A 15,735-nucleotide genomic window follows, 5' to 3' on the forward strand; every position below is an offset into this window, starting at 1 on the left:
TACACACTCTTAGAGACTTCCTAATCACTTTCACTGGCCTCCAGTGACTCAGGAGCACTTCGAAGAAGGCTCTCCACCTCCTCTAGACAGAATTCTAGGTGTTAGCTTCTAGGCTCCTCTTGCCCCTCCATCCCTGACTCTCTTCCCCAGACTAAGTGAGAGTGTTAACAAAGGTCTGCTCTGAGCTGGGATTTCTTCCCTCTTAGCTTGGGCTAACGCTGAGTGGATGGGGGAGGGAAACACTAACTTCCCTACTTTGACCCTGGGTAAGTGTCAGCTTTGCTTTCTGGAAACTGACGACAACTGAAAACACTGGAGGAGCAGGAGGTCTTACTCTATTATAAGAGGTCGAGAACAAGACTTCTGAGGTACAGTGGGGCCAGTATCCATTGTCTGAGAGACACTTCTCTTAGCCTCCACCCATCACAGCTTTTCCTTCTGATTGTTATGCCAGTAGCAGAGGCAACTATCTCCTACCCTCTAAAGTTCAAGCCTAAGCTTGAATGAAGCCTAGTGAGGCTTCAGGGACTGTACCAGCTTCCCTACCCCTTCCTTAGCCCCACTTCCTCAGTGCCCTCACTTCCTTCCCTGCCTCCCAATCAGTTCTCAGTCTTTGCTTTTCCTATGGTAACATTCTTCTCCCACAGCATAGACACGATCTTACAGCTAGCCACTCACCTTGTCCTGATCTGTCTTGGATTCAGGCAGAGGATTGCAGTCTGCAGTTATAGCCTTGCAATGTCTCCAAAACAGAGCCTCGCCTGCATACACATGTCTGCTTTTCACAGCAAACAAGGCACCCTTAGTGAGGCTGGAAAGGACACCTTCTCTGCACAGGTGACAGGCTGATAGGTCTTCAAATGCTCTCCTTCCAGCCTTCCCTTGGTGAACACAAGCCCTCTCCCCCAGCAACCCTAAGGTGCCCTTTTGTCTGGGCCTTTGAGAGTCAGTCATGGTCATGGACAGTTGCAAGTTACAAATGAAAAGGATCTCCCCCATTAACTAGTTCAATTTCACCAAAGCTCCAGAGCACAACTGACTTGATCTTGAGCTCCTGAAGAGCAGACACTATCTGGCCAATAGCTGTAATCCCAGCATCCAGTACAAGAGCTGCAAAAAGCTGATGCTCAATAAAAGTTTAAAGTGGCTTGTTTCACTAGCCCATTCACTCTTCTGTTAGGGCAGTCATTTCTCTAGATCCAGGTGAGGAAGAGGGTGTAACTCAGACATCAGTGACATCTTTTTTTCTTTTATTTGCTCATTTATTTCAGGAATTTTCTGGTCCTCACTCTTCATTGTTCCAACCATGGTCTGGACCCTGACATTGACATGAGGATCCAAAGCGTACAGACCCAGCAATGAAATCATTTGGAACTGGGTTTCAATTGGAGCATTTCCTGGTTACTCTCCACGTGGACAGGCTATGCCTTGCTTATCCAGTAAACACCTAAGTATCAGGAAAAGGATAAGGTGCTGTGAGTACAAAGAAAAACCCAAAACACTGCCTTAAAATAGCAGTTTGTGTGTGCACACGACAGTATCTGTGTCTTTGGCTGAGAGAGGGGTACCAGTCTTTTAAAAATTAAAAAAAAAAATCAATGACAATTTGTAATCAGAGATTCCACTTCTACTCTACCAGCTCCCAATATCTGTTTCTAACTTTTTTTAGAAGTATTTATTTTGCTTCCAGTTAGTTAACATACATTGTTATTATTAGTTTCCAGTGTACAACATGATGATTCAACCCTTCCATACATCAAGACAAGCGCACTCTTTAATCTCCATCTCTGCCTCTAACTTTAAAGTGGATTATGGCAATAAGTGGTAAGAGTTCGCCAGGAAAATTCAGGAGGGTTTTTTCATGAGAACCCTGTGCCTGCAGCCTGGAGCCAGGAGAGGTCGCTCATCGTACAGAAAACTGCGTATGTGTGCCCAGCCCTGCTAAATTGGGTCACAGAACTACTCGTGACTGACCTCATATGCCGCCGACTTTAACACAGAAAACTGGCAAATGAATAGTATTAGGTCCGGTGCTATTACCCAAAAGGAACAAGGCTCGCTGTGAAAATCCTCTAGTCAGCCGGAGAGGAAGGGTGAGACCGCGAGGTTCCTCAGGACCAGAGTCAGCAGGGCCTGGGGGTCGTCGTTCGCAATTCTCAACCCTTCCACCTGTCCTGGGACTAACTCCTGGGCCCCTTCGCAGTTTAAGAGCCTCTGAGTGGAAGGAGCCAGAAAAACCCACGTAGCAGAAAAAAACACTGGCGCTCCGAGAGCCAACCTCCGATTGGCTAGGATTGTCTCGATCCCTGCCTGTGATTGGTTTCTCCCACTGCGATCCCGGGCCCTGCCCGCCGCTCATTGGCTCCGGTCCTGCGGGCGGAGCCTAGGAGCCCTGCTGGAGAGGCAGAGGAGCTGGCAGCTTTGGGGCCTTCATCTCCGGCCGGCGGTAAGTGTTACGCTGGCTGAACCAGCGGCTCGGGTCGCTGGGGGCACGCAGCCGCGGGAACCTGGCGTCTGTCTACTCTTTCAGTTTCTGCCGCCGGGCGCTAGTCCCGGCTGAGGAGGGAGGTGGGTGACAGCTATTCCCGTTCCGAAGTCAGCGGTCCTGCAGGCTCACCTTTTTCTGTCCCCACCCGTCCTCATTCCGCGGGCCCTGCCCCGCGTCGTGCAGCCAGGAGGTTACCATCCCCCTCTGCTCCCGAAACTCCGGGGTCACCGCCTCCCTCGCCCTCTCTCAGCTCTGATCCCTCCTCTCGAGGTTTTTCCACGCTCAGCTCTCCGCCCTCAAATGCCTTTCCCAGATTGCCACCCCACCCCCACCCCGGCAAAGGCAAGGTCGGAGCAATTAAACGTCTAATAATTCAACTTTTGTGAAAGTAATTTATGTATAATAAAAAATAAACTAATAAAGCAGGTCTTATGTGGAAGAGCAATAGCTCCCTGCCGCTGTCCTTCTTACAGAGGCCACCACTTTAAACTTTTTCAAATTTAGATCTTTATGACTCTGAAATCTTAAGATATGCTTTGCTGTTTTTTCTTGATTTATTATTTGGATATTTCTTTGCCTTACCTCTCTACTGCCACCATGTTCTCAGTTTTCGATTTCTATTTGCATTCTCCTGTTGATCTTTGTTGCTTTAAATCATAGATAATAACTACTTTTGTGCCAACTTTAGGTGGTAGCTCTTGGTGCCCCTCTGTATTAGATGAGGATATTCCACTTCCAAGCTACTATATATACACTAATTCTTTCATATTGAAAAAATGTTTGAAGCAACTCTTCTTGATGGATATAGTAGTGAACAAAATAAGAGAATATCCTTATCCTCATGAAACTTTTAGTGTGAGAAGTAAGGTGATAAACATATGTGTGTCTGTGTATCAAATGATGTTAAGAGTAGGATCACGGAGAAGTCATTTCAAGCTGCAAAAATAGAAATAACCCTGAAGACATGGGTTCAGGAAAGCGTGGAAGTTTCTCCCTTTGCTTAACTGGGCATAGTTGCTGTTTCAGGGGTGAAGAGAGAGATTCCTATTGGACTGGTGGTGGGGAACCAGGAGAGGCTCTCAGTAGGTGAGTGATTTCACAAAACTAGGTTTTAGGATACTGGATCCCACAGTTTGGCAGTGATACTGGGAGGTAGACAATCAGGAGGCAGGGAGGTCGATGAGAAGGCCTGCTGAGAGCCCTGCAAAATCTACTAACTGCTCCAGTTTCTTCAGGAAGCCTGCTGGACTACCCTAAACCACAGTGATTTCTCTCTCTTGAAATTTTATTCTACCCTGAAGCTAGAGAGGTTAAGTAATTTGCCCAAGATAGAATGGTGGAGCCCAGGGCCAAGCATCTGTAAAAGGAGAACAGTAATATAATGGTTTCTGTTTAGGGTTGTGAAATAAACTGAGTTAATCTGTGTAAAGTACTCAGAAAAGTGCCTGGAGCATAGTGGAAGTGCTTAAGGAGTGTTTGCTGTTTTTATTACTGTATGATATGCTCTCAATTACCTGACAAATTATAAAAGCATTTTGTGTCTAGGAGCTATTTCCTATACCTACCTGGTTTATTCATTCCACAAATATTTATTCAACAATAATGGCATGGCAGGCACTGTTTAGGCACTGAGGATACAGCTGTGACTAAGACCAACATGGCTCTTCCCTTTACAGATTCTAGCCAGGAACACACAAACTTGGGAAGTGAACAAACAAATATTGCCTACTGAGCCAAGAGCCTGCCATTGACCATTCAAGTTCCATATTCATATCTGGCCCTGGCAAAAATCTCAGGTTTCTTGCTGGGGTAGTGCCTTCATCAATGTGGATTTGACTGTCATCAGATGACCTGTGTTTTTATCTTGCAATGGGTGTTATTTCATCTTTGCTTCTAAACATATCACTGAAGGCTGAGGAAAGTGTTTTGTCATCTTAGTGAATATTAGTGCTGGAGAAATGGGCAGAGCTTTAGAGGGTGTGGAGAAAATATTGCTGGTTCCCTTATACTTTACACTTAAATATGCAACACAAGAAAACAAACTAAGCATATAGGCAATGGGCATCTAGTATTATTACCTTTTCTGCACCTTGAAGTATATATACCTAGGGGTATTTCTGGCCTTATTTTGGATACTGAAACATCACATTTTTGGGGACCTTTACCAAGCTCAAGAGAAACAAAGCTGGTTTGGAGAATGTGATTGAAGTAGAATGGGAATGGTCTGGTGAACAAACTCAGAGGAGGGATGACCAAATGAATGAAAACAGAAAACTCCCAATATCCACTCACTTAGGCACCCCAGCTGTCTCTACCATGGTATGAATAATATGACTCAGTCAGAACTTCAGTTGGGAAGGCCAACACTTATTAAATAGGGTCAATAAAGGATCCAAAGGTGAAAGTTAGCTTTTTTCAATCACTATCCTTTTTGCTGATCCCTTTGCTCTTCAACAGAAGAACATTTTTTTTTTTTTTTTAAATTTTTATTTTTGGGACAGAGAGAGACAGAGCATGAACGGGGGAGGGGCAGAGAGAGAGGGAGACACAGAATTGGAAACAGGCTCCAGGCTCCGAGCCATCAGCCCAGAGCCCGACGCGGGGCTCGAACTCACGGACCGTGAGATCGTGACCTGGCTGAAGTCGGACGCTTAACCGACTGCGCCACCCAGGCGCCCCAACAGAAGAACATTTTTATCCTGTTGTTTGTTGTTTTTTTTTTTTCTTTCCTTCTCAGCCTTGACTACCTCTGCCTGGCTTTATTCATGTTCTGAGGAGGGAGTGAGAAGGAGCCATGGATCCTGCAGCATTGGTGGAAGCCATCGTGGAAGAAGTGGCCTGTCCCATCTGCATGACCTTTCTGAGGGAGCCTGTGAGCATCGACTGTGGTCACAGCTTCTGCCACGGCTGTCTCTCTGGACTCTGGGAGGTTCCAGGAGAATCCCAGAACTGGGGTTACACCTGTCCCCTCTGCCGGGCTCCTGTCCAGCCAAGGAACCTGCGGCCTAATTGGCAGCTGGCCAATGTTGTAGAAAAAGTTCGTCTGCTAGGGCTGCATCCAGGAATGGGGCTGAAGGGTGATGTGTGTGAGCTTCACAGGGAACAGCTAAAGATGTTCTGCAAAGTGGATGGCCTGATCATGTGTGAGGCCTGCAGCCAGTCCCCTGAGCATGAGGACCACAGTGTTGTGCCTATGGAGGATGCCACCTGGGAGTATAAGGTGGGAGATGGAGGCCAGCCACCCCAGTCTCTCCCCTGCCCCACTCTTGGCTGTCTCTAGATCAAGGACTTGACCAGGAGCCCCAGAGACTAAGTGAGAGCTGATTCCCTTGACTCCTCACACCCACTGATCCTGGGGACCAGATACAGTGAGCCACACCTCTCCTTGCATTTCCTTTCCTCCTGCTTCCACACCCTATCCCTGAGCCTAGCATGGCTTAATGCCTAGCCCAAACATGCTTTCCTTACTGAGAATTTGAAGGAGACCAGTTTGGTTTGGCTGAGGTTCTGAGAGCCTTGAATGAGTTTGGGCATGAAGCAGTCAAGGCCACACCCAGCAAAATCTGCAAACTCCTCTTAGAAATGCCACAAATAATCATTTGGCAATAGTCACCTCAACTCTGTCCTTTATCTACAAAACTGAGGTTTAGAAATTTGAGATCATGATAAATGATTTTAGAGCTGGAAGGGACCATGGCTGAGTCATTTAGGATTAAGTGAGATTATCTAATATTACATTATAAGGCATGTCTGACTTTAGGTTAAATAAGTTAAAGGAAGATCAAAGGCTGGGACTTCGGTCTTCTTGCTCTTCATCCAGTGTTCTTTCTCCTTTCCCTACTCTTTTTTTTTTTTTTTTTTGGGGGGGGGTCATCTCTGTTACACCTGCTGCTCCTTTTCTATAGCTCCCCCCATCAGTTTCCAGCTTCTTGCTCTTTTTCCAGATGCCCATGCTGACATATCTTTATCAGATTCATTATCCCAGTGATTCTGTGATCCACTGATCTCGTACTGGTCTTCTCTTTCTTGAAGTTGAGTTTAGAATGTAAGAGTGTAAAACAAATCTCCCGAATTAGGTGTTTTTCTATGAAAAAATGATTTCTAACAAATTAGAAGCACTTCCTAGTTCATTTTATTTTGAGTTTTAAAATAGGGAGGCAGTGAAATATTGGCATAGCAGTTAGAGAGCGGAGTTAAATCCCAGCCCAGCTATTTACTAGCTGAATGACCTTGGGGAGTTCAGTCACCGAGCCTTTGTAGTCACCTATCTACAAAATAGGGATAATACTCAAGGGTTGTGAGCACTAAATGTAGGTTTAGTGCTGAAGCCACATGTGGCACCTGGCAAATCTTTAATAAAATGGTTAATATTATGATCAGAACACTTTATGCTTTCCAGCAGTAATCTCTTGTGGTAATATTCTAGGATAGAGCTTCTTACTTTTAATATGTATGTGAACAATTCAGGTTCTGATTCAGCAGGTCAGGGGTGAGGCCAGGATTCTACATTTCTAGCAGCTCCCTGGTAATGTGAATGCTGCTAACCCACATGGACATTACTCCGAATAACAAGGTTTTAAGAGGCTATAGGATAACAAGGCAGATAAGGATAAAAATAGGCATGGATAGGAACGTCCAAGGTTGGAAATGGACCTTTTCTTCTATTTTACAGAAACTTAGAAACTGTGGGAGCTGAAATGGTCAGAGTGCTGCCTCCAATGTCGTCCGGGCAGGAATCACTGTCCCCCACACCAACCCCAGGCACTCCCTTTACCTCCAGCAATCATTCTGCCTGCCTGAGGGACACTTGTTTTCCTGCCAGTGCTAGGAAGCCTCATTGACAACCTGGGCTGCCTGAAGTGTCCTCATGAGGTTTTTATTTCTTTCAGTGGAAACTCCACGAGGCTTTGGAGCATCTGAAAAAAGAGCAAGATGAGGCCTGGAAGCTGGAAGTTGGTGAGAGGAAGCGAACTGCCAGCTGGAAGGCAGGTTGCCACCTGGGGAGGGGAGACTGTGTGGTCCCTGTGTTTTCCTGGAGCTGGCCTGCGGTAGCCTCCTCATCTGTATGAGGCCAGATGCAGCATTCAAGTCAGAGACCCTGGGGTCCTCCAACCAGCATTCTCTACCAAGTGTGTGGCCTCAGGCAGGCTATGTACCCTCTCAATTTCAGTTTCTTGATAGTGATAAAGGGATGACCTCTGGGTTTGTGTCCTCACATGTGAGAAAGGAAAACTACATAATTCAGGTATGCATAAGTTCACACTGGTAAGATTTATATAATGCTTAGTAATACATTGTTTCTGTTTCACTTTCCCCAGTGAGAGCATATTTACTAAAAGTTAAGTTACTAGAATATTGGATAATCATCCCTGTAATAAGTTTGAGGACCATTAACTACCAAACCGTCAGAACTTTTGATCCACAGGAGGTAACATTGAACCAACCTAAAAGAGCATATTGAATTGATAGAATATCCATAAGGAGCAACACTAACAGTGTAAAGTCACACTGCCTTAGAGACCTAAGTGTAATCCTCCTGGTCATTATTCTGAAGGTAGAATATATTATTCTGAAAATAGAAAATAGTCTAGAGCATAGAGTACCAAGATAATATCCTGGGCCCCACTAGGGTCAAGAAGAGTAGTAATAGGGACCCAGAAGCATGTACTGTTGCTCTGGGAACGGAGAGGTAGGAAAATCAGTATCCTTCATCTTGGCTTCTGCAGGGCCTGATACACAGTTGGTACCAGCACATGCCAGAGTATGTGTGTATGCATGTGCCAGTTCCCTCAGTCCTGGATGGCCCTTACAAGAAGTAGCAGTACTGATTTCTGGTCCTGGCTCTATAGATCCAGGTAGAAACCCGAAAGCAGAGTATCATGTGGGAGTTTGAGAAATATCGGCGATTATTAAAGAAAAAACAGCCACCAGGTCGGCAACTGGAGGTAGAAGCAGCCGCAGCCCTCACCAGCCTAGAGCAAGAAGAGGGGGAGACCGTGCAAAAACTGGAGCAGAATCGTAATGAGCTCATCCAGCAGAGTCGGGTGCTGTGGGGGATGATTGCAGAGCTGGAAGAGAGGTCTCAAAGGCCTGTCCGCTGGATGCTGCAGGTAAGTGGTGGGTTTTCTTGGGAACTTTGAATGAGAGCCAAAGGTGGCATGGGACTCCAGGAGAGAATTAGCTAGTCTTCACCAGAGCCTGTCAGACATTGATCCCATATACCTTCTCCCCTCTGCTAATGCCTGGCATGACCTTTTGTCACATTGCAGGTAGGGCAGTGCTCAGGCAGCTCTGGCTTCATACCAGTCCTTCCCCTCTGGCCTGAGAGTCAAGGTGGAGGCTGAAGTCAACCAGTCCAGCCTTGCTCTCCACCTCCCTTTCCCTTAGAGAAACCCCCTCCCAGGGCTCGGTGTTATCTGGTCCCTCCAAGGAATAGCACATACTCTGGGAATGCAAGCTGGTGCAGCCACTCTGGAAAACAGTCTGGAGGTTTCTCAAAAAAATTAAAAATAGAACTACCCTACGACCCAGCAATATCCCACCCAGGATACAGGTGGGCTGTTTTGAAGGGACATGCACCCCCATGTTTATAGCAGCACTATCAACAATAGCCAAAGTATGGAAAGAGCCGAATGTCCATTGATGGATGAATGGATAAAGAAGTTGTGGTATATATATACAGTGGAGTATTACTTGGCAATCCAAAAGAATGAAATCTTGCCATTTGCAACTATGTGAATGGAACTAAGTGAAATTAGTCAGAGAAAGACAAAAATCATATGACTTCACTCATATGAGGACTTGAAGAGACAAAACAGATGAACATAAGGGAAGGGAAGCAAAAATAAAAACATGGAGGGGGACAAAACAGAAGAGACTCATAAATATGGAGAACAAATTGAGGGTTACTGGAGGGGTTGTGGGATGGGGGTGGGCTAAATGGGTAAGGGGCACTAAGGAATCAACTCCTGAAATCACTGTTGTTCTATATGCTAACTAATTTGGATGTAAATTTTAAAAAATAAAATTAAAAAAAAAGGGAATAGCACATACTCATGTGCTGCATTTTTTTTCTCCTTCTAGGGTATTCAGGAAATCTTAAACAGGTATGTTCACATCCTTGGAGCTCCAAGGCAGCCCTGTGAAGAATAGTGGGGCCCGACCAGAGGCAGAAGTAGGGAAGAAATGTAGACCCCATACCTACAGAAGAGTGGCTGCTGGTCCATAATCATCTTTCCTTACATTTGCTAAAGAAGCTTTGTTCATCAGCCTTCTTCCTTCTTTGTAGTCGGTCAAATTCATTTCCAGTAGTTCCAATAAGAATTTCAGGTAAAGTTATAAAATATGTAGTCTTAAGTAGGTTGCCCAAGAAGGAAAAAAGATGTCTCCATTGGTGCTCCAGCCTGGGTATTGGCCTTCCTCCTTTGTGGCATGCTGCTGCCTCTCCCAGCACCCATTACACATCTGACCCTCCCCCAGCACAAAATGTGTTTGTTCTCTCTGTACCACAATCCATTCAGGCTCAGGCAAATAATCATCACATCTCTGTTTTGCCTGTTGTTGCTGTGGAGGGGCACCCCACTGACTGTCCCTGGCCAAGCCCATCTTTCCTGTAGTAAGGGAAGGTCCAGATGGCCCCAAGGGTCTTCTGGCCTCAAGGGTCACCACTTCTCTGCCAGGAGCAAGTCTTGGAGCCTACAGCGACCAGAACCAGTCTCCCTTGAGCTAAAGACAGATTGCCGTGTGCCGGGGCTAAGAGAGATTTTGAAGACATATGCAGGTAATGAATACTAGGAAAGGTTATGATGGGCAGTGGGAGGGACCCCTCCTAGAGAAGGAAAATGGTTCAGTGCCCTCTGGATGCCCCAGCTAGCCTCAGTCCCACCCATCTTTGAGAAACCCATGGCTGTGTTCATCAAAGAGACCACACCCGTGCCTTGTGCCATGTGTCAGTGTCACCAACCAGGATCTTTTTCCCCCAGCTGATGTGCGCCTGGATCCAGACACTGCTTATTCCCGTCTCATTGTGTCTGAGGACAGAAAATGCGTGCGTTATGGAGATACCAAGCAGAAACTGCCCGACAATCCTGAGAGATTCTACCGCTACAATATCGTCCTGGGCAGCCAGTGCATCTCCTCAGGCCGGCACTACTGGGAGGTGGAAGTGGGAGACAGGTCAGAATGGGGCCTGGGAGTGTGCAAGGAAAATGTAGACCGGAAGGAGGTGGTCTATTTATCCCCCCACTATGGATTCTGGGTGATAAGGCTGCGGAAGGGAAATGAGTACCGAGCAGGCACTGATGAATACCCGCTCCTGTCCTTGCTGGTCCCTCCCCGCCGGGTGGGGATCTTCCTGGATTATGAGGCCCATGATATCTCTTTCTATAATGTGACTGACAATGGCTCCCACATTTTCACTTTCCCCCACTATCCCTTCCCTGGGCGTCTCCTGCCCTACTTTAGTCCTTGCTATAGCATTGGAGCTAACAACACGGCTCCTCTGACCATCTGCTCCCTGGATGAGGAGGACTAACTGAGCCACCATCCTAGCCAGAGGCCTTGGAGTTTTGCCTGGCCCACAGGGGTCTTGGTGAACCTGGCCTCTGACACAGATGCCCTTGAACTTAGCTGAGCCTAGGATCCAGGGAGTCCTTTGCCTGGCTCAGTGGTCTGTTGCTACTTGGCCAAAGTCACTCATCTGAAAAAGTTGAGGCTCAGTCAAATGAGCATGACACCCCCGTGAGGGAAGTATGACAGGGCTGAGGGTGAGGATGAGAGCAGTTGTAAGATAACCTGTTGGTGTTAAGAGTCAGGACTTTGTCCTGTCTGTAGCTCATGCTCTTCTTCCCTGGTCCTCATTGGTGCCATAATTAAGTCAGCGAGGGTTATGAAGTAGATCCAGCCTTCAGGAAACCTTTTGTGTGGGGTTTACCAAAAAGCCAAAAGATAATTGTCCGTATCCAGAGCCATATCCAGAGCTGGTTGCTGTGCTAATACCAGTAGAGGATGCTTTGCCTGAGGTTTGCTGCTACTGAGCAACCCATATCTGACCCCAGCTCTCTGACCTCCTAACTAGAGAAATGCATTGCGACACTGCCCAGGCCATGCCTCTCTGAGCATAAGCTGGGAAAATCACTGTATCTCAGACTCTAAGGAGAGGTAGGTCCTGGTCCTGCCCTTTTCTCTGACTCTCAGGATCAGAAAACCTGTGAGCCTTGTTTTTACTTTCACTTTATGGATGGAGAAACTGAAACGGCCTTAATGCAGCAAGTAACTTCTCACAAAACTGTTGAAAGAAGATTGTAAAGATTATAAAGTATCTCTCACATTCGAATGAAACAAGATTGACAAACTCACTTCTGAGGTCACATGCCTGCATATCATTCATTACATCTGGATCTGAAACATCCCACATGTCTGAAAGATTGTAAGTGTCCTCAATGGGAAAATGGGTATAGTAATTGCATACTCTCCTACCTCACAGGATTGTTGTGACGATCTCCGATCCATCCTATACTTTTGTTCCTTTCTCAGGGACAGAGGAAGGCAAGCCACAGATTCCGCCTGTAGTAGCCTTCCTGCCTCACCTTCTTAACAGCCAGCATCTTTACAGCAGTGTGTTTGTTCCTTAGACTGTCTCCTGACAATCTCAGCCCGTTAGACAGAAAGGTGCCCATGCCAGTGCCAGACTCTGGGCCACAGTAATATGTTGTGCATCTATTATGTGTTTGTATTTGGATTATAATGGGGACTGTGACATCAGGGTACAGAATGGAAATAATGAAAAGAAAAATGCAAAACACGTACACTAGAAAGAAGGCTCAGCCACAAGCTAGTTGGGCTAAAGTTTGGATCTTTTTCTGTCACCAGTGGAATCTTCATGGCTCTGGTAACTACATAATATTATGCCTTTCTCTTCTCTAAATCTATGACAGAAGGAGAAAAGTAGGAGGTAAGTGTGGGAGAAAAAATAGGATGAGGCACAAAAAGCCAGCTCTGGAGCCATAAGTTATAATGAAAGGGAATTGAAACTATATGTCTGGGCTGTCGACCTTAGCGTGATGTGTGTGGCAAAAATAGCTCATTATGGGGCTTAGGAATATGATGTGGGAATGCTTGTGCCTGGAAACCAACTGCAAGGCAAATGTGTAGAAACTATTGACCCTGCCTATAGCAAGGGACCATGATGTGTACATCACATGTTGTTGCCATGATGCTGTAGAAGTCAATGTCTGATATAGTTTAAGTTTGAAGGAATTGACTGTTGAGTCAGGATTGGGCAGCAAAGTAGACAGCAGGTCAGGTATAGGCAGAAGTAAAGTAATTCCTGTAATAAAGAGTAGCAGAAATTGTCTTTGTACTTTGATTTTATTGGGTGCTCATGTGCAGAGGAGGTAAAACAGGCTAAAATGGAGAAATAAACTCATATTCTGCCCACCATGCTTCCAAGTCACTCTTCAAGCATTAGCAGAAGGGGAGAAGTTTCCATTCTCTGCTTGGAGAGGAATGAACTAGTAAGTCACAGACCTGGTCTTGGCAAAGGGTTGAGCAGACCTCGTTAAAGAGACCATGTCTTTGTATAGGAGGAATCCCTGGGGAATTGTTTATAGACTTGAGAAATAGATTTTTAGAAAGTGTTTCCAGTAACATCCATGGATACTTAGCATAAGAGGATAGGAACCAAACCAGTGCTGTTCTTTTACTATGGTTTTATTAGGACAAACCCTGGAAGTCTCTTAGAAAAAGGATTATTAGGAGGTAAATTCATTCAAACCTAGAGTGAATTAAGTAATGGAATGGCTTCATTGGTAACACGCTGTTTTAGGTAGGGTTTTGTTTTTGGTTTTGTTTTGTTTTTTTTTTTTTTTTTTTTTTTGGTTACTTGTCAGAAGTACAAGGTTAGATACATTGTTTATTTCATACTGTCTGATTTTTAAGACCAAGCAAGAATATTGAAGTTCTTAAGTGTATGAAACCCTTTCATCTAGGGCTGTTGCTTACTTCCTTTCTAAGAACCCTGTGAAGACCAGAACCTTGTTTGTCTAGTTCACCATTACAGCCCAGTCTTGGCACCATGTGTGGGTGTGTGAGTGTGTAAATACTTAAGTGAGGGTACTTTCATTCATATGCCTAGAATCAAAACACAAAAATAAAAATAAGCTCTTCTTATTTCATAGGGGTATGAACAACTAGATGGTACTTAACTATAATTCTGTTAAAAAAAAAATAATTCAGGGGCGCCTGGGTGGCTCAGTCGGTTGAGCGGCCGACTTCAGCTCAGGTCATGATCTCGTGGTCCGTGAGTTCGAGTCCCGCGTCGAGCTCTGTGCTGACAGCTCAGAGCCTGGAGCCTGTTTCGGATTCTGTGTCTCCCTCTCTCTGACCCTCCCCTGTTCATGCTCTGTCTCTCTCTGTCTCAAAAATAATAAATAAACGTTAAAAAATATTTAAAAAAAAATAATTCAAAAATAGTTACAAAAGGGGTCCAGAGGGAAGAAGCAGGTGGCCACACTGAGCATAGATTGCCTGTACCACTCTCCTCCAGCTTTGTGAGATGATTCACTACAAGACAGGGATGAGCTTTGCCCACCCTTATTTTACTAGCAGAGAAACCAAGGAGTGCAATGCCTGAGCCTTGAGGCAAAAGGCTATTAATGGGGAAAATAGGTAGGTCCTGCATAGAGACAGGGAAAATCCTTGGACTCCCTACAGGAAATTCAGTCTCCCGTTTTTCAAACAGGAATGGTTTTTTTTTTGTTTTTTGTTTTTTGTTTTTTGTTTTTTGTTTTTGTTTTTTTTTTTAATTTACATCCAAGTTAGTTAGCATATAGTGCAACAATGATTTCAGGAGTAGATTCCTTAATGCCCCTTACCCATTTAGCCCATGCCCTTCCCACAACCCCTCCAGTAACCCTCTGCTTGTTCTCCATATTTAAGAGTCTCTTATGTTTTGTCCCACTCCATTTTTGTATTATTTTTGCTTCCCTTCCCTTATGTTCATCTGTTTTGTATCTTAAAGTCCTCATATGAGTGAAGTCATATGGTATTTGTCTTTCTCTGAGTAATTTTGCTTAGAGTAATACCCTCTAGTTCCATCCATGTAGTTGCAAATTGCAGGGTTCATTCTTTTTGATTGCCGAGTAATACTCCTGTGTGTGTGTGTGTGTGTGTGTATCACATCTTCACTCATCCATCGATGGATATCTGGGCTCTTTCCATACTTCGTCTATTGTTGATAGTGCTGCTATAAACATTGGGGTTCATGTGCCCCTTCAAAACAGCATACCTGTATCCCTTGGATAAATACCTAGTAGTGCAATTGCTGGGTCATAGGGTAGTTTTATTTTTAATTTTCTCAGGAACCTCCATCCTGTTTTCCAGAGTGGCTGCACCAGTTTGCATTCCCACCAGCAGTGCAAAAGAGATCCTCTTTCTCCACATCCTTGCCAACATTTGTTGTTGCCTGAGTTGTTATTGTTAGCCATTCTGAGAGGTGTGAGGTGGTATATCATTGTGATTTTGATTTGTATTTCCCTGATGATGAGTGATATTAAGCATTTTTTCATGTGTCGATTGGCCATCTGGATGTCTTCTTTGGAGAAGTGTCTATTCATTTCTTTTGCCCATTTCTTCACTGGATTATTTGTTTTTCAGGTGTAGAGTTTGATAAGTTCTTTATAGATTTTGGATACTAATCCTTTATCTGATATGTCATTTGCAAATATCTTCTCCCATTCCGTCAGTTGCCTTTTAGTTTTGCTGATCGTTTCCTTTGCTGTACAGAAAGAAGCTTTTTATTTTGAGGAGGTCCCAGTATTTCATTTTTGCTTTTGTTTCCCTTGCCTCTGGTGATGTGTTGAGTAAGAAGTTACTGCGGCCAAGATCAAAGAGGTTTTTGCCTGCTTTCTCCTCAAGGATTTTGATGGCTTCCTGTCTTACATTTAGGTCTTTCATCCATTTTGAGTTTATTTTTGTGTATGGTGTAAGAAAGTGGTCCAGGTTCATTCTTCTGCATGTCACTATCCAGCACCACTTGTGGAAGAGACTGTCTTTATTCCATTAGACAGTCTTTCCTGCTTTGTCAAAGATTAGTTGAGCATACATTTATGGGCCAATTTCTGGATTTTGTATTCTGTTCCATTGATCTGAGTGTCTGTTTTTGTGCCAGTACCATGCTGTCTTGATGATTACAGCTTTGTAATACAACTTGAAGTCGAGGATTGTGATGCCTCCTGCTGTGGTGTCAT

General features: G+C 44.9%; 1 protein-coding gene across 2 annotated transcripts; it reads left to right on the plus strand.

Annotated features, from left to right (window-relative positions):
• Positions 1-2,356: 2,356 nt before the first annotated feature.
• On the plus strand, positions 2,357-12,928 carry TRIM68 (tripartite motif containing 68). 2 transcript variants are annotated; one of them, XM_060605793.3, is made up of 7 exons: positions 2,357-2,446; positions 5,226-5,708; positions 7,378-7,473; positions 8,338-8,598; positions 9,572-9,594; positions 10,168-10,268; positions 10,471-12,928. In XM_060605793.3, the coding sequence occupies exons 2-7, from the start codon at positions 5,283-5,285 to the stop codon at positions 11,019-11,021; spliced, it is 1,458 nt and encodes a 485-aa protein (XP_060461776.1). In that variant the 5' UTR covers positions 2,357-2,446; positions 5,226-5,282; the 3' UTR covers positions 11,022-12,928. The 2 variants fall into 2 exon arrangements, with proteins under 2 accessions (XP_060461776.1, XP_060461778.1); XM_060605795.3 differs by having other exon boundaries at positions 5,226-5,360.
• Positions 12,929-15,735: the final 2,807 nt, after the last annotated feature.

Source organism: Panthera onca, chromosome D1 (genome assembly GCF_046562875.1).
Source record: "Panthera onca isolate mPanOnc1 chromosome D1, mPanOnc1 haplotype 2, whole genome shotgun sequence".
In the NCBI taxonomy this organism is placed as follows: Eukaryota; Metazoa; Chordata; class Mammalia; order Carnivora; family Felidae; genus Panthera; species Panthera onca.

What these genes read in the sequence shown, in the direction of transcription:
- TRIM68 (XM_060605793.3), top strand. Translation starts at nt 5,283, where the DNA reads ATGGATCCTGCAGCATTGGTGGAAGCCATCGTGGAAGAAGTGGCCTGT. An exon ending in ATGCCACCTGGGAGTATAAG is followed by an intron (nt 5,709 to 7,377) that starts GTGGGAGATGGA and finishes TATTTCTTTCAG; the next exon opens with TGGAAACTCCACGAGGCTTT. An exon ending in AGCGAACTGCCAGCTGGAAG is followed by an intron (nt 7,474 to 8,337) that starts GCAGGTTGCCAC and finishes CTGGCTCTATAG; the next exon opens with ATCCAGGTAGAAACCCGAAA.